General features: G+C 50.6%; 1 protein-coding gene across 1 annotated transcript in view; it reads right to left on the bottom strand.

Moving 5' to 3' along the window:
* The window catches only part of LOC119963633, a 185,195-nt gene that overhangs the window by 103,974 nt on the left and 61,870 nt on the right, over nt 1–19,351 (bottom strand). The window contains 7 exon segments of the mRNA XM_038792963.1: nt 4,078–4,237; nt 5,822–5,931; nt 7,115–7,274; nt 8,310–8,416; nt 11,551–11,710; nt 13,316–13,425; nt 15,336–15,495. Coding sequence (XP_038648891.1) covers nt 4,078–4,237; nt 5,822–5,931; nt 7,115–7,274; nt 8,310–8,416; nt 11,551–11,710; nt 13,316–13,425; nt 15,336–15,495 — 967 coding nt within the window.

Here is a 19,351-nt window from a genome sequence, read left to right as displayed (position 1 = left end):
CTCAGGATCATGCACATCTGTGCCCGCTATACTGGGAGCTTGCAGGACAGCTGCATCCTGGGGCACTTGGATGTCCCGAGTGTATTCGAGGACCATCCAAAGATGCCAGATTGACTCGTGGTGGACAAGGGATATCTGCCAAGGTCATGGCTGATGACGCCTCTGCGGAGACATGAGACCGAGGCTGGCACCCGATACAGTGAGGCACATATTGGGCAGCTGGAAATGCGGTTCCAATGCCTGGACCACTCTGGTGGTTCCCTACAATACACCTCCCAGAAGGTCTCCCACTTTGTGGTGGTCTGCTGTGCACTCTTCAATCTGGTACAGCAGCAGAGTGACATGCTGGAGAAGGAGGAGGCGAAACAATATGTGGCCTCATCCGAGGAGGAGGAGGCAGACGAGGAGGGGCTGGAGGACGAGCCCGTGAACAGATGGAGGACAGGCGTTGGTGAGGGTCCGCCATTCCAGGAGTACCAGAAAGGCCTTCATTCTAGTAGGATGAAGCTGTGCCTTCCCTTCCCCCAGCTTCAACCCCCTCCCCTCCCATTCCCAACCCCCCTTCCCCCCCTCCCATTCCCAACCCCCCCCCCCCCCCGCAACACTCCACACCTCCCCTAACACCCTGTTCCCCCTCCAAGGGTCTAGGTAATCTGTGTTGGCACTCCAGGGGATGAGCCTGTGTTGCCACTGGCAGGTCACTATACAAGGTAGGAGAGAGATGACAACTCGCTGTGAGGAAAGCTTTGGTACTCCTTCAGATCTGATTAAATCTGACTTCTGTCTTTCTCCTGACAGCACGCACACACACATGATGGAATCTGCATCAGGGACTTTACATCTCGGGCCACTGTGGGGGAGGGGGAATGGGCGGGGGGGGAAGAGGGAGTGGGGAGAACAGGGGGTGGATATGTGGGCAGGCCCACTGTGAAACTAAAAGTGACAGAGACATTGCATGTATCTGGTGTGACATGTCTTAATGGTGAACATTTTAATGTGACAGATTTTCATTCTCCCTAGAAATGGATAGGGACCAGTGCGCACTTAGTGCTCCTCACTTTTCTTGATCCTCTGTGGTCTCATGCTATGTCTAGGTGTGTCACCAGGATGAACATCAGAGGTGGAGGCAGCCTGCTGCTTTCCATACCCTGTGGCCTCTCATGCCCTTGCCAGACGTCCTCTGGAGGGCCTGTAGCTGGAGAGCCGCGGCCAAATTACAGATCTCACAGGCATTGCTCTGTCACAATGTTCTGCCCGCTGCCCTTGAGAGGCACCGGTATCAGGAGCGGAGGCGGGGATTCAGAAGTACTGGAGACTGCCTTTGTCTCCTTGGTGGAAGGCGTAGGGTTTGGCTCCTGTGCTTCCTACTCCCTGACGGTACCCATAGGCCCTGGGTGACTCCATTGGTCGGTGGGGCAAATGGAGTGAGCTCCAGAATCCTCAACGTCATCTGGCACTGCCAGTCCTGGAGGCTCCCCATTATCTGCATCATGGTGTCAACTCCCTCAGCAATACTCCTCAATGACTGGGCCACACTCTGGAGTGCCTCAGCAATGTCCACCTGCATATGGGACATCGACTGGGACATGATGTCTAGGCCCTCAGCTTTGCCATCACAGAATCAGCCATGCCTTGGGCACCACCACTCAAGGCACAGATAACAATCTCCAAATTTTCCACTGCGATCACCAACTTAGCAATGTTGTCCTGGGTACCACTTCCAGCACCATCTACCGTGCCTGAAGGCTTTGGGACTCCTCCAAATAGCCTTACAGTCACTGGCATCCCCTCCTAAATGTCACAGCTGTGTCCTGTCATCCGCGTCAGCTCAGGGAGAACCTTGTCCAGACGTTCGACATCTGGCTGGGATCAACTACATCCTGGCTTGCAGTAAGATCTCGGACTGCTGTCTCACTTGGATGTTCCTGCCTCGTTCTGATGTGCATAAACAGCTGTGTGGTGCTCACCACACAGTGCACCTGAGGTATGTTCATTCATATTTCTCACTGAGGTGTGTGTCTCTGTGCGGGTGGACGGTGTGGGTGACAGTTAGGATGCCTCACCGGTGTTCTTCTCTGAGTTCTCCTCCGAGATGGTGTCTTGGGTGGCAGGGAGACACATCAGATGGAGCCTCATCAGCTGGTGATCCTGCAAGACCATGGGCATGTTTGGTCACTGAGAGGGAAGGATCATTTTGTGGGACATCAACAACTCACTTCAGACAGACTATCTGGATGAAGGAACAGTGGATCCTCTTCTCTCTTGCATAGGCCGACCTCGGTGTCGGTGACTGCCCTCTCCTCGGACAACTCCGCAATCTCCAGGGTCCGTTCCTCAGAGGGGGTGAGGACTAGGATCTCTGGCATCCCGTCCCCCATCTTTGCCCTTACCCTCATTATGGGCTATTTTCTCCTGCGGGGAGAAAGAGAGGGTATTGTGAGCTGCATACTTGATGGATGGATGGGGGGTTCTATGGAAGGTAGCATGTGGGGGCATCGCATAAAGTCACGAAAGGGTTGTGTTGGTGGGTGCCAGGGGGTTCTGAGGAACAAGCTTGAAGATCAGATGTTGGGAGGGTGCAAGGTGTCAGCCAGTGGATTAGGGAAGGGGTGGGGTTGGAATTTGTCAGTCACTACTGCTGACAGGAGAGAGGTGGCAACTTATTCTTGCAGCTCATTGGAGGTCAGTCGAAGTCTTCCAACATGGGACACTGGCCCTCCTGGTCATGCAGCCCGCATTCACTGCAGCTGCCAGTTCCTCTCAGGAGGCATTGCTGACCCTGCTACTGGCTCTCCAAACAGCTCGAGGGAAGAGGGCGCTCTCTCATCTACTGTGTCAAGAAGCCTGGCCAGGTCGACAACCCCCAAGCCAGGAGCAGGACTCAGCACTGTCATCTCATTTCTTCATTGGATGAGAGTGCAGAAGGAGCAGCTTAAAAAGCAGCTTCCCCTCATCAGCGGTGAACAGCTGTTGTCAGGCAAATAAGACGATGAGAGAGCCAAGCATGGCGAGATTCACGTCAGGGTAAATTTGTGGAACTAAGTGCGGGTGAATACAGGCTGCGATCTCGCCATTGCGGCCAACATGAAGCGCTCGCCAAACTTACCGCAGATTACACCTTGAAATTTTTTGGCTGAATCGTGCCCAAGGTGCCATCGAGAAAGTTGTTGATGCACCGACCTGGGCTATCATGATTTCACCAAATTTATAAGGTGGAATTCTCTGATCCTGAGGCTCCGGAGGATCTGTGGGTGTTTCACAAAAATTGGCACGCACTTACCGATTCCAGCACCCATGAAGGACTACCAACGGCACTGCTTGAAACCCCTGTGGATCGCGAGGGAAACGGCCAAAGAATCGACAGGTCCAGGGCCGTGCATGCGCAGGGCTGACAAGCTGAACTGGTTGCGCCGGGAAACATAGCGCCGGCCTTGCTGAACCGCGTACCCACCCACCCCGATCCCACAGCCCACCCTCTGGCCACCCTGCACCACTCCCCCCAGGACTAGCAGAAACATTTCCCAGCCAGCGGCATGGATTCCGGCCGAGTGTAGCAGCGCTGGACACTGTCCACAGCCGACACGCCAGGTTCCTGACCACTGGGACCACAGGTGGCTAGCGCCATCGGAACTCGGCCAATCGGGGGCAGAGCATCGTGAGTAGGTCGGCTGATGACGCGCCATCGACATTGCGACTGCGCGCGGCGTGCGGCCCGATGACATCGATTTGGAGGTGGCAGAGCATCGCAAACCGCCCTCAAACCAATGCTTGCCCCGATTCTGGCATCAAAAGCCATTCTCTCCCCGATCGCCGATCCCAATTTCGGTGTAGGGCTACGGAGAATTCCACCTATAATTTTTACCATTAGGTTTTGTCAAATGACATGATATTTACGTTGACATTCTAACTGGTTGCTTTCATTTAAATAGGAGGCCTCAGCAATATTCCTGGAACAGTGTGAGTTGTTCCAATTTCAATCAGTGTTATCCTCTGTGGATAAGTCTGACCAGATGTTAAACCTGAGATAACCATAACATATTCCATTGAAACATCTGAATGAATTCAGTACAGATTTACCTTCGGTTGTCAGTCGTCCAATCGCTTGTTAGAAAGGTGAAAAATTGGCATTGGCTCTTCTCGGTGCAGACTTTTTGACAGTAGTTGGCGTCTGGAGCACGGACTGATTCAATATCATTTCCAGGAAAATCTACATCTGAACCCATATCACGTATACACCCTGGAATAACATTCTCTTGCATCAATAATCAGTTGTCAGAAACATTTATTAAAAGGTGTCTATGCCGCAGACCACCACAGATTTCCTCTTATCAATTATTAATCCAGTTCACTTTTGAAAGTTATGTTTGATTCTCCTGCCATTGCCCTTTTGTACTGTGCAATCCATCTCACAACAACTGTGTGATTCTTTTTTTCTCAGGATATCTCTGGTTCTCATTGCCAAATGCCTTGTATGTCTTTTCTCAGGTTACTCACAAGAAACAAAAGAAGAAACCCAAACAATTTTGTTTAGCTTTAAAATGGCTGATCTCGTACCTCAATACCACTTACCGCCTGCTCCCCCGATCCATGATTCCTGCAGAGACCAAGGCCAGGAACCTCCACCCCCCACCCCTTGCGGGGTCAGAGAATCCCCGGGGGCAGCGCAAATCCCACCCCGCTGCCCCGATGATGGCTGTCCGACTCTCCAGCGCCATTGTGCGGGGGTCGGCGGGACGTGGCCCATTAACAACGGCGCACCCCCCCCCCCCGGCGATTCTCCGGGCCCCGATGGGCCGAGTGGCCATAAAGTTTTGACCAGTTCCACCAGTGTGAATTACTCACCTCATGCACGGGGGGACCTTGAAGATAAGTGTGCGGGGGTTGTCCTGGGGGCACGCGGGGGGATCCAGCCCCAGGGCATACCGATCAGCGGGTGGGCTTGTTCCATGGGGGATCTTCTTTCCTCCACGCCGGACCCCGCCATATTGCTCGGGGGCCGGCGCGGAGAAGGGAACCCCCACGCATGCGCAGAAATACGCTGGCAAGTCTGCTCATGCATGTACTCGCGCCAGCCCTTTGGCACCGACTGGAGAGCCGCCAACCACTCCGGCGTCAAACTAGCCCCTGAAAAATTGGAGAATTCCTCACTTTCAGGGGCTGTTGATGCTTGGCGCCGGTTTTCCTGCAGGCGTGTGGACATAGCCCCATTTTTGGAGAATCCCGTCCCACAACTCTATCAATCTAACTTCAAATGTGCTCAATGATGACACATCCACAGCACCATGAGCTGGGGAATTCCAAGATTTGCTCCTCCAATTGAAGAAATCCATCGCATGTCAGTCCTAAATCACCGACCTCTGAAACTGAGATTGTCACCCTATCTTCTGATTCTCAAACAGCTGAAATATCTTCTCAGTGTCTACACTGTCAGGTCCCTTCACAATCTCCCCGCATATCTACAATCAGCGTTATTCAGCACATATGACTAACTTAATTTAGGTCGAGGGTTCATTGTGTCGGGTCGTTCCTGTCTTGTGATGTTCGTACAACAAATGAGTTCTTTATGAACAGATTTTCAGATTTACACCTAGTGCACAGAGAACATTTCCTCTCTTGTTGAGAATTATCAACATCAATCACAATGCATGAATTCATCAATTAGCTCTCCTATCAGATCACACAGTATCTCCTTTATGTGAGAATTTGTGTCCAGAAACAATTAAGATCGAGTAAAGTATTGTGACAGGAAGGTGTATTGATATTCAGCTTCTACATCACTGTTTTGTGAATCCAAATTAAACAACGCTCATTTTGGAATTACCTGAGTGATTGTCTCCACAGTCCCTTAAAGAAAATCCAGACACAACATTCTGAAGAATATTTATTCTTGGTGGAGTTCCTCTTTCACTCCTTTTGCGGTAGCAGATGTAGCTAAAAAGAGTCACAGAAAATGTTTACAAAATCATTCACCATATGCTGATTCTGCTGGTTTTCTATTGATATTGGGTGAATTTAATTCCCTGATCTGGTTGTGTCCCTAATGAGTTGTTTTTATTCTGTGAAGACATCACTTGAGTTGGAATAAATTGATAAAAATCGACTAAAAAAATGATTATAGATGAAGGACTTGAGAGAGCACTCAGCTGTTTGAAAGATGGGGGGCACAATCCCCATCTCGCCAACCCCGTTTTCCGGTACGGCCGCCCCCGCCAGCAGCAGGAGCCTCCATCCTGGCAACTGACCAATGGGATTTTCCCATTGTGGCCATCCCATGCAATCGGAAAACCTGCGGGCATGGGTGCTCTGTCAAAGAAGCGGAGGAACCCGGTGGCACAGAATCCCGCAGCAGATTTGATGTAGAACGGTAGCACAAGTGGATAGCACTGTGGCTTCACAGTGCCAGGGTCCCAGGTTCGATTCCCCGCTGGGTCACTGTCTGTGCGGAGTCTGCACCTGTGTCTGGGTGGGTTTCCTCCAGGTGCTCCGGTTTCCTCCCACAGTCTAAAGACGTGCAGGTTAGGTGGATTTGGCCATGATAAATTGCCCTTAGTGTCCAAAAGGTTAGGAGGGGTTATTGGGTGACTGGGATAGGATGGAATTGAGGGCTTAAGTGGGTCGGTGCAGACTCAATGGGCCGAATGGCCTCCGTTTGCACTGTATATTCTCTGTTCTATTCTCCCGGGTACGTGGGGTGTTTCGCGTTGGCTCCTAATCTGGAACGTCCAGCTGTGAATGCAGCCCTGACCCACTGCTGTGCTGCTCCAGGGTCCAGGGTTGGGAACGGAGGCAGCAGCAGGCTTTGTTCAGGTGAGTCCCAACATCTGTCCGCTATGTTGTTTGAGACGTGTTTCACGCCAGTGTCTTTTCCTACTGGTAGCAGGATCGGGCCTTTATCTGCATCCAATTGAGGAGATGCAAATGATGTTCATGCCGTCGGCCAGGTTTTCTGACACAGTTGCAGGCACCATTGGATGATCCTGCAGTGTATTCACACCGGCATGAAAACATTTCTGGGCCTCGCACCATTTTTCATCACCCCTCCCCACCCCGTGCCCACCATTTAACCCGCTGGTGAGGGTTTGTGAATGCTCCATCCCTTGAATAAGTGACTAACCGCTGTGGCGCGTTGCGATATTCTCCTTTTACAAAGGTGAAAAACTGGCAGTCAGGTTCCTCTGTACATTTTCTTTGACAACTGGGCACATCCTCTACAACGGACTGGTGAATGTCATTTCCCGGAAAGTCCAAACCATCATAAATGCTGTCAAAACAGGCTGAAAATATGGAAAAAGAAGCTGATGGATGAGTGAAAAGCAACAGCAAATATGAAGAAATATGATCATTTTGGCAGTGTCACGTTCACATTCTGTTCACATTCAAACTACTAATCCACAGGCTTCATTATAGCAAAGACCATGGTTGTCACAATTTTAAGTTCTTTACACTAGGAGCGGGATTCTGTGATCCTGAGGCTAAGTGTTGACGCTGTTGTAAACGTCATTGCGCTTCTCGACGGCGTCAACATGGCCTCAGGAGCAGAAATTCTGACACCTACAGGGGGCCAGCACAGCACTGGAGCAACCCATTCTGCTATAGCTGCCGATCCCCGGCATCAGATGGGCGCTGCGGGTCTGGGTGTGCGAGGTGGCACCGGCGCCAACGCGCGCATGCGCAGTGGCTCCCTTCTCCGCGCCGGCCCTGACCCCTAAAGGGGCCGGCGTCGAACAAAAGAGCCCCCCAGCCTGAGAGACCGGCCCGCCAATTGGTAGGGTCCGATCGTGGGCCAGGCCGCAGCGGTGTCACACCCCTCCCCCCGGGTGTCAGCCCCCCTACCCCCCACCAGGCCGCCCCGGATGCATCCATGCCGAGGTCCTGCTGGGTAAGACGACATATGGACGTGAAATGTTACAAACACATTTCATTTCAGTCTCACAGACAGTAACATGGAGGAGTTGGATCATGCTGGACACGACGAATATGCAGTTGCTGAGGTTGATAAACTTTCCACATCAATTTGAAAAATCATTTCTGTTTCACTCTCCGTAGATGCTGCCTAACCTGCTGAGTATTTCCATTGTGTAACTTATTTCAGTTTTCCAGGGGTCCTATACCCTGACTTTTCAGCTGCTTATCTGTCCTTGAGGTCCCAGTCTCAGCATTCCAGTGGAGAGTACCCCCTCAATAGTTAATCTTACTTATAGATCAATGACAATATAAATTACTGAATGGTACTGTAGAACAATTGGAAATAGCACAGGCATCAAACTCAAACTAAACTCAACATGGTGCACAAGATATTTCTTACTTACAGCTTTGTGTCCTGCACTGTTTCAGGGAATATCCTGAGACAACGTTGTGTAAGTTGTTTTTAACACTCGGCTTTCCTGACGCAGTCATCTTCAAATAACAATAAAATCTGAAAGAGAGTGTGGGATAGAAGAGAGTTAATGTGAAGACTTGGAATGTAAAGTTAGTGCTGGATAGTTAAATCTGTGCTGTCAGAAAAGGTCAACAAGCATTCGAGGCCTTCGCCCGGGGGCTGTACACTCGGAGCCTCCCAAAGGGGGCTCGAGGATGAAAGGGGACTAGACATGCCAGTCATGGGGGGAGGATAGAAAACGGGGGTTGGAAGCACCGTTAGAACAGGGAGAAGTCATGGAGAGTATCAGCTTATTGCAGACACAAATGGCAGGCACAAAGTGTGGGACAGAAGATAGTTAATAAGGTGATTTGGAATGTAAAGTTAACGCTAGTTAAATCTGTATGCTGCTCTGGGAAAACAGAGAGATTGGTTTGTGGGAGAATGTGGGTTAGTCTTCATCCATATCCATATCCACTCAATGCATTCTATGCTCGGTTCGAGCAGGTAACCAACAATCCACTGTTGAGTGCCCCAGCAGCCAATAACTCACCTATACCCACCATCACAGCTTCGAAAGTCAGATCGGCCTTCCTGAAAGTGAACCCTCGGAAGGCCCCGTGCCCGGATGGGATCCCTGGTCGTGTACTCAGAGCCTGCGCGGACAAGCTGGCAGAGGTGTTCGCGGATATCATTAACTTGTCCCGACTCCACTCCGAGGTCCCCATCTGCTTCAAGAAGACCACCATCCTACTGGTGCCAAGAAGAACCAGTCAACGTGCCTCAATGACTACCGTATGGTCGCCCGGACTTCAGTCGTAATAAAGTGCTTTGAGAGGTTGATCATAAAGCGCATCATCTCCATACTCCCAGAAAGCCTTGATCCACTGCAATTCGCATACCGCCGCAACCGGTCCACAGCAGACGCCATTTCCCTGGCCCTATACTCATCCCCAGAGCATCTCAACTACAAGGACTACTTCAGCAGACTCCTATTTATTGACTACAGCTCCGCCTTCAACACCATAATCCTAGCCAAGATCATATCAAAGCTCCATAACCTAGGACTTGGCTCCCCATTCTGCAACTGGATCCTCGATTTTCTGACCAACAGACCACAATCTGTAAGAATGAAAGAATGAACAACAGCACCTCCTCCACAATTGTCCTCAATACCGGGGCCCAGCAAGGCCGCGTACTTAGCCCCCTACTCTACTCCCTGTACACACACGACTGTGTGGCAAAATTTGGTTCCAACTCCATCTACAGGTTTGCTGACGATACGACCATAGGGGGCCGGATCTCGAATAACGACGAGTCAGAATACAGGAGGGAGATAGAGAACCTAGTGGAGTGGTGCAGTGACAACAATCTATCCCTCAATGCCAGCAAAACTAAAGAGCTGGTCATTGACTTCAGGAAGCAAAGTACTGTACACACCTGTGTCAGACTCAATGAGGCCAAGGTGGAGATGGTTAGCAGTTTGACACACTATCAATTACGAAAGGACGATAATAGAATGTAATCAAGGCTTTATTACACGGAGATGTGTGGCCTCCTACAGTAGCTGACAAAATGGCTGCTGTACGGGGAGCTCACATATTTATACTCTGCCTACTGGGCGGCGCCAGCAGGCAGAGATCTACCCACGTACCTGTAATACAGGAGCCTTACCGTAAAACACATATACATACAATATATATATCAGTGGTGACTACCACACAGTTTCAAATTCCTAGGGGTGCACATCACCAAAAATCTGTCCTGGTCCACCCACGTCGATGCTACCAACAAGAAAGCACAACAGCGCCTATACTTCCTCAGGAAACTAAGTAAATTCGGCATGTCCGCAAGAAACTTCAGAGAGTTGTGAAGACCGCCCAGTCCATCACACAAACCTACCTCCCATCCATTGACTCCATCTACACCTCCTGCTTCCTGGGGAAAGCGGGCAGCATAATCAAAGACCCCTCCCACCCGGCTTACTCACTCTTCCAACTTCTTCCATTGGGCAGGAAATACATAAGTCTGAGAACACGCACAATCAGACTCAAAAACAGCTTCTTCCCCGCTGTTACCAGACTCCTAAATGACCCTTTTATGGACAGACCTCAGTAACACTACACCCTGTGTGCTTCATCCGATAATGGTTCTTATGTAGTTACATTGTATACCTTGTGTTGCCCGATAATGTATTTTCTTTTATTCCCTCTTCTTCCCATGTACTTAATGATCTGTTGAGCAGCTCGCAGAAAAATAGTTTTCACTGCACCTCGGTACACGTGACAATCAACAAATCCAATCCAATGCAATCCAAATGTAATCTATTGATTTGGAAAACACATGGTGAAATCAAAGGGTAGAGGCTGTAATTTGTTCATCAGTTGTCTGCAGAATGTCCAATCACTGTCAAAATATGTTTCTGCTGGATGGACTAATAACTTTGCAATGATGAGGTGGATATGATTCTTCATTCATTTTCAATCAAAAGACTGCATTGGGCCCGGCGCAGATCCAGATGTGCCGGGTGAATAGCAGGAAAGGCCAATATCAAGATTTACGCCGGGTGCAAACCATTTGAGATTCAAATGGCCCTCTCCCGATGACGAGTTCTCCCCAGGACTAGCAGAAACATTTCCCGGCCAGCGGCACGGATTCCGGCCGAGTGTAGCGGCGCTGGACACTGTCCGCAGCCGATACGCCAGGATCCCGACCGCTGGGACCACACGTGGCTCGCACCATGGGAACTCGGCCAATCGGGGGCAGAGCATCGTGGGTAGGTCGGCTGATGACGCGCCATCGACGTTGCGACTGCGCGCGGCGTGCATTCCGATGAGATTGATTTGGAGGTGGCAGAGCATCGCAAACTGCCCTCAAACCAATGCTTGCCCCAATTCTGGCATCAAAAGCCATTCTCTCCCCGATCGCCGATCCCAATTTCGGTGTAGGGCTACGGAGAATTCCACCTATAATTTTTACCATTAGGTTTTGTCAAATGACATGATATTTACGTTGACATTCTAACTGGTTGCTTTCATTTAAATAGGAGGCCTCAGCAATATTCCTGGAACAGTGTGAGTTGTTCCAATTTCAATCAGTATTCTCTGTGGATAAGTCTGACCAGATGTTAAACCTGAGATAACCATAACATATTCCATCGACACATCTGATTGAATTCAGTACAGATTTACCTTCGGTTGTCAGTCGTCCAATCGCTTGTTAGAAAGGTGAAAAATTGACATTGGCTCTTCTCGGTGCAGACTTTTTGACAGTAGTTGGCGTCTGGAGCACGGACTGATTCAATATCATTTCCAGGAAAATCTACATCTGACATCGTATCACGTATACAGCCTGGAATAAAATTCTCTTGTATCAATAATCAGTTGTCAGAAATATTTATTAAAAGGTGTCCATGCCCCAGACCACCACAGGTTTCCTCTTATCAATTATTAATAGTTCACTTTTGAAAGTTATATTTGATTCTCCTGCCATCGCCCTTTTGTATTGTGCAATCCATTTCACAACAACTGTGATTTAGTTTCTCTCAGGATATCTCTGGTTCTCATTGCCAAATGCCTTGTATGTCTGTTCTCAGATTACTCACAAGAAACATAAGAAGAAACCGAAACAATTTTGTTTAGCTTTTAAATGGCTGATCTCGTACCTCAATACCACTTACCGCCTGCTCCCCCGATCCATGATTCCTGCAGAGACCAAGGCCGGAATTCTCCACAACCCCCCCCAGTCTGGTCAGAGAATCCCCGGGGGGAGCGCGAATCCCACCCTACTGCCCCAATAATCGCTGCCCGACTCTCCGGCGCCATTTTTCGGGGGTCGGCGGGATTCCGGCCATGTCGGTCGAGGGCCATTGACAGTGGACACATCACCCCGGCGATTCTCCGGGCCCCGATGGGCCGAGTGGCCATAAAGCTTTGGCCAGTCCCACCGGTGTGAATTACTCACCTCACCAACAGGAGGGACCTTGAAGATAAGTGTGCAGGGGCGGTCCTGGGGGCGCGCGGGGAGATCCAACCCCAGGGCATACCGATCTACGGGTGGGCTTGTTCCATGGGAGATCTTCTTTCCTCCGTGCCGGTCCCCTGTAGGGCTCCGCCATATTACCCGGGGGCCGGCGCGGACAAGGGAACCCTCACACATGCGCAGAAATACGCCGGCAAGTCTGCTCATGCATGTACTCGCGACGGCCGGCCCTTCAGCGGCGATTGGAGAGCCGCCAACCACTCCAGCGTCAAACTAGTCCCTGAAAATTTGGAGAATTCCTCACTTTCAGGGGCTGTTGGTGCTTGGCGCCGGTTTTCCCGCCGGCGTGGGGACATAGCCCCATTTTCGGGGAATTCCGCCCCACAACTCTTTCAATCTAACTTCAAATGTGAACAATGATGACACATCCACAGCACCAAGAGCTGGGGAATTCCAAGATTTGCTCCTCCAATTGAAGAAATCCATCGCATGTCAGTCCTAAATCACCGACCTCTGAAACTGAGATTGTCACCCTATCTTCTCGATTCTCAAACAGCTGAAACAGCCTCTCAGTGTCCACACTGTCAGGTCCCTTCACAATCTCCCTGCATATCTACAGTCAGAGTTATTCCGCACATATGACTAACTTAATTTAGATCGAGGCCTCGTGTCGGGTCGTTCCCGTCTTGTGACATTCGTACAACAAATGAGTTCTTTATGAACAGATTTTCAGATTTACACCTAGTGCACAGAGAACATTTCCTCTCTTGTTGAGAATTATCAACATCAATCACAATGCATGAATTCATCAATTAGCTCTCCTATCAGATCACACAGTATCTCCTTTATGTGAGAATTTGTGTCCAGAAACAATTAAGATCGAGTAAAGTATTGTGACAGGAATATGTATAGATATTCAGCTTCTACATCACTGTTTTGTGAATCCAAATTAAACAGCACTCATTTTGGAATTACCTGAGTGATTGTCTCCACAGTCCCTTAAAGAAAATCCAGACACAACATTCTGAAGAATATTTATTCTTGGTGGAGTTCCTCTTTCACTCCTTTTGCGGTAGCAGATGTAGCTAAAAAGAGTCACAGAAAATGTTTACAAAATCATTCACCATATGCTGATTCTGCTGGTTTTCTATTGATATTGGGTGAATTTAATTTCCTGATCTGGTTGTGTCCCTAATGAGTTGTTTTTATTCTGTGAAGACATCACTTGAGTTGGAATAAATAGATAAAAATCGACAAAAAAAATGATCATAGATGAAGGACTTGAGAGAGCACTCAGCTGTTTGAAAGATGGGGGGCACAATCCCCATCTCGCCAACCCCGTTTTCCGGCACGGCGCGGCCCCGCCAGCAGCAGGAGCCTCCATCCTGGCAACTGACCAATGGGATTTTCCCATTGTGGCCATCCCATGCAATCGGAAAACCTGCGGGCATGGGTACTCTGTCGAAGAAGCGGAGGATCCCGCTGGCACAGAATTCCGCAGCAGATTTGTTGTATTCTCCCGTTGGTTCCTAATCTGGAACGTCCAGCTGTGAATGCAGCCCTGACCCACTGCTGTGCTGCTCCAGGGTCCAGGGTTGGGAACGGAGGCAGCAGCAGGCTTTGTTCAGGTGAGTCCCAACATCTGTCCGCTATGTTGTTTGAGACGTGTTTCACGCCAGTGTCTTTTTATTTTAGAACAGTACAGCACAGAACAGGCCCTTCGGCCCTCGATGTTGTGCCGAGCAATGATCACCCTACTCAAACCCACGTATCCACCCTATACCCGTAACCCAACAACCCCCCCTTAACCTTACTTTTTAGGACACTACGGGCAATTTATCATGGCCAATCCACCTAACCCGCACATCTTTGGACTGTGGGAGGAAACCGGAGCACCCGGAGGAAACCCACGCACACACGGGGAGGACGTGCAGACTCCGCACAGACAGTGACCCAGCCGGGAACTGAACCTGGGACCCTGGAGCTGTGAAGCATTTATGCTAACCACCATGCTACCGTGCTGCCCCAAAACATTTTCCTACTGGTATCATGAAGAGTCTGCTAGAAGGATCGGGCATTTATCTGCATCCCATTGAGGAGATGCGAATGAGGGGCGGCATTCTCCCCTACCCGGTGTGACGGAGGGTGCCGGCGTAGGGGAGTAGCGCCAACCACTCAGGGATCGCGCCTCCCCAAAGGTGGGGAATTCTCCCCACCTTTGTGGGCCAGCCCCACGCCGGAGCGGTTGCCACCAGAAGACTGGCGCAAAAAACCGGCGCCCCCGGCAGCGGGGCTGGCCAAAAGGCTTTCGCCGGTCTGCGCATGCGCCGGCAGTGACATCAGCGGCAGCTGGCCGCTGACTTCACTGCCGGCGCATGCGCGATGTGGTGTTCTCTTCCGCTTCCGCCATGGCGGAGGCCGTGGCGGCTGCGGAAGAAAATAGAGCAGCCAGGGCACTGGCCCAGAGTCTGAGAGGGGGGCCCCGATCGCGGGCCAGGCCACCGTTTGGGCACCCCCCGGGGTCCGATCGCCCCCCGCCCCCCCAGGACCCCGGGGGCCTGCTCGCGCCGCTGATCCCGCCGTTCCAGAGGTGGTTTAAACCTCGGCGGCGGGAGAGTCCTCCCAGCGGCGGGACTTCGGCCCATCCGGGCCGGAGAATCGCCGCAGGGGCCTCTCCGATCGGAGTGGCGAGATTCCTGCCCCCGCCACTTCCCGGGTGGCGGAGAATCTCTGCCACGGCGGGGGCGGGATTTTAGGCGCCCCCAGGCGATTCTCCGACCCTGCTGGGGGTCGGAGAATTTCGCCCCAGGTTCCTGCCAGCGTTGGCCAGGTTTTCTGACACACCGTTGCAGGCACCATTTTATGATCCTGCTGTGCATTCACACCTGCATGAAAACTTTTCTGGGCCTCGCACCATTTTCCATCCCCCCATGCCCACCATTTAACCCGCTGGTGAGGGTTTGTGAATGCTCCATCCCTTGAATAAGTGACTAACCGCTGTGGCGCATTGCGATATTCTCCTTTTACAAAGGTGAAAAACTGGCAGTCAGGTTCCTCTGTACATTTTCTTTGACAACTGGACACATCCTCTACAACGGACTGGTGAATGTCATTTCCCGGAAAGTCCAAACCATCATAAATGCTGTCAAAACAGGCTGAAAATATGGAAAAAGAAGCTGATGAATGAGTGAAAAGCAACAGCAAATGTGAAGAAATGTGATCATTTTGGCAGTGTCACGTTCACATTCTGTTCACATTCAAACTACTAATCCACAGGCTTCATTATAGCAAAGACCATGGTTGTCACAATTTTAAGCTCTTTACACCAGATATCTACTTGGATTGAGAGTCACCAGCCACCCCAATGGGTAGATCCTGCATCCTATATAATACAAATACACCTGTTCTGCCCATTGCATAGCAAACAAAAGCATGAACCTGGGAATCATAACTCAGACCTTGTGATCTGTGCCCGACTATAAGGATATATCAGGGTCAATTGTTCTGGTTTTACTGCACAAAAAGTGCCAAGAAAGTAGTGCCAATCACAGGAAAAAATGGGCACTAATTGAGTGAAATTGGTCTTGCTCAGACTCGTAAAATGGACCAGTAGCGAGCCAGCATCCAATGTCAGACCAAGGCTAGATTTTGGCACTCACCTTCTGTTCCCTGGGGCTGGTGGGCTCACACCCGAGAGGAATCCATGAGCTCGGTGACCCCCCAGTATGTACCATGCAAGGACAGCACAGGAGCTGTCCAGGACATTTAAACTTCCATTGGGCAAATACTCTGCACCTGGAGCCATCCATGATAATATATAAATCTGATAGTCGGATGGCTCTGACTGTCTCAGCAGAATACTTACTGTGGAAATGTTTGGAGGGTTGAAATGCACTTTTTCCATTAGTTGGGGACTTGACTGTGTACTGAAGTAGCGGGTCTGGAAGCAGTCATGTCTTCGAAGGTCTGAGTCACCTGCTAGTTTTCTTTTTTCTTAGAGTCTGACTATTTTCTATCTGAATAACTTCAGTAAAATCCTGGTACCATATTATATTCCTTGTCTTGTTCTCCAAGATAGCCAGATATGTAATGGTGACAAAGAATATAAAACTAAGAAGTTTAAATCAAAACTAATTTATTTTACACTACTTAACATAAGTAGGTTTGCACACTTTACTGAGTAACAGATACGAAAATAAGAATATTGAATCTGTGATACAATAATCAATATTCTCTCTAACTTCTAAACTACACAATGGGCGGGATTCTCCGATCCCCCGCCGGGTCAACAATCGGCGGGGGGCGGCATGAATCCCGCCCCCGCCGGCTGCCGAATTCTCCGGCGCCGGAGATTTGGCGAGGGCGGGAATCGCGCCATGCCGGTCGGCAGCCGCTCGCAGCGCCCCCCCGGCGATTCTCCGGCCCGCAATGGGCCGAAGTCCTGCCCATTCTATGCAGGTCCCAGACCAGCATAGATTGGAGTAGGTCCCTTACCGGCGGGACGTGGCAGCATGGCCGGGCTCCGGGGTCCTGGGGGGGGTGCGGGGCGATCTGGCCCCGGAGGGTGCCCCCACAGTGGCGTGGCCCGCGATCGGGGCCCACCGATCCGCGGGCGGGCCTGTGCCGTGGGGCACTCTATTCCTCTGCGCCGGCTGTGTAAGCCTCCGTGATGGCTGGCGCAAAGGTGAACCCCCCGCGCATACGTGGGGATGACATCAGCAGCCGCTAACGCTCCCGTGGATGCGCGGACACACGCCGGTCAGCAGAGTCCCTTCGGCCCCAGCTGGCGTGCCTCTAAAGGCCTTCCACGCCGGCTGGCGTGGCGCAAATCGCTCCGGCGCCAGCCTAGCCCCTGAACACCTTTGGGGTGGCCCGACGGCAGAGTGGCTACCACCACTCCACTGCACCGTTTCTGCCCGCCCCGCCGATTCCCAGAGAATCCCGCCCTATTACTCAACCTCACATTATCCTACTACATTGAAATCTCCATCAGCTTGCCCCAGCATGCTTCAAGACGCAGCCTTTTATATGATCACTCATGGCCGCCACCTAGTGCTGATATAGATGTAGTCTCTCTTGTTAATCCTTGCCTATACTTGTACTATACATATCATTACAGTGGTAACCAGCAAATCTGAAGCTTGAGGGATCCTGCAGCTCACAGCAAAGTTTTGGGGCGGGATTCTCCGTCCCGTCGCACCCATTTTCTGGTGTGGTGCGCACCTGCCATCAGCAGGATTCTCCTTCCTGGCAGCCGGCCAATGGAGTTTCCCCATTGTGGGCACCCCCATGCCGCCGGTAAATCCATGGGCAAGAGTGTGCTGCCATCACAATGGAGAATCTCGCCGATGGAGAATCCAGCCCTTAATTTATTAAATGTACTTTACAAGATCAATTAACTCGTCACATGGGAAGGAAAGTGGCAAATTGAATGAATCCAGAGAAGTGCGAGGTGATCGATTTGTACAGTAAGAAGTCTTACAACACCAGGTTAAAGTCCAACAGGTTTGTTTCAAACACTAGCTTTCGGAGCACTGCTCCTTCCTCAGGTGAATGAAGAGGTGTATTCCAGAAACATATATATAGACAAATTCGAAGATGCAAGACAATACTTAGAATGCGAGTCTTTGCAGGTAATTAAGTCTTTACAGATCCAGAGATAGGGGTAACCCCAGGTTAAAGAGGTGTGAATTGTCTCAAGCCAGGACAGTTGGTAGGATTTTGCAAGCCCAGGCCAGATGACGGGGGGTGAATGTAATGCGACATGAATCCCAGGTCCCAGTTGAGGCCGCACTCATGTGTGCGGAACTTGGCTATAAGTTTCTGCTCAGCGATTCTGCCTTGTCGCGCGTCCTGAAGGCCGCCTTGGAGAACGCTTACCCGGAGATCAGAGGCTGAGTACCCTTGACGGCTGAAGTGTTTCCCGGCTGGAAGGGAACATTCCAGCCTGGTGATTGTCGCGTGATGTCCATTGGTGATTGTCGCGTTCATCCGTTGTTGCAGCATCTGCATGGTCTCGCCAATGTACCACGCTTCGGGACACCCTTTCCTGCAGCATATGAGGTAGACAACGTTGGCTGAGTCGCACGAGTATGTACCGCGTACCTGGTGGGTAGTGTTCTCACATGTAATGGTGGTATCCATGTCGATGATCTGGCAAGTCTTGCAGAGATTGCCATGGCAGGGTTGTGTGGTGTCATGGTCGCTGTTCTGAAGGCTGGGTATTTTGCTTCAAACAGTGGTTTGTTTGAGGTTGCGCGGTTGTTTGAAGGCAAGTAGTGGGGGTGTGGGGATTACCTTGGCAAGATGTTCATCTTTATCGATAACGTGTTGAAGGCTGTCTTCTGAGGAGGTTGGTGCAGTTTTTTGCTGTAGTGCATTGGAACTGTCGATCGCTGAGTCGAGCGCCATATCCCATTCGTACGAAGGCATCTTTCAATGTCTGTAGATGTTTATTACGCACCTCCTCGTCTGAGCAAATCCTGTGTATAGGGAGGGCTTGTCCATAGGGGATGGCTTCTTTAATTTGTTTAAGGTGGAAGCTGGAGAAGTGGAGCATCGTGAGGTTTTCTGTGGGCTTGCGTCCTAGATGGAGATGAGTGTGTCCAAGAATGCAACTGATTTTGGAGAGTAGTCCATGGTGAGTCTTATGGTGGGATGGAAATATTGATGTCATTGTGTAGTCGTTCCAGTGATTCTTCGCCGTGGGTCCAAAGGAAAAAAATGTCATCGATGTATCTGGTGTATAACGTCGATTGAAGGTCCTGTGCAGTGAGGAGGTCTTGTTCAAACTTGTGCATGAAGATGTTGGCATATTGAGATGCAAATTTGGTCCCCATGGTTGTACCGTGCGCCTGGATGAAGAACTTGTTGTCGAAGGTGAAGACGTTGCAATCCAGAATGAAGCGGATGAGTTGCAGAATTGCGTCTGGAGATTGGCGTTTGTCGGTGTTGAGTACTATTTGTCTTGCATTGTCTTGCATCTTTGAATTTGTCTATATATATGTTTCT

The sequence above is a fragment of the Scyliorhinus canicula genome, chromosome 3 (genome assembly GCF_902713615.1).
Source record: "Scyliorhinus canicula chromosome 3, sScyCan1.1, whole genome shotgun sequence".
In the NCBI taxonomy this organism is placed as follows: Eukaryota; Metazoa; Chordata; class Chondrichthyes; order Carcharhiniformes; family Scyliorhinidae; genus Scyliorhinus; species Scyliorhinus canicula.
This window is presented reverse-complemented; position numbering and strand designations above follow the sequence as displayed.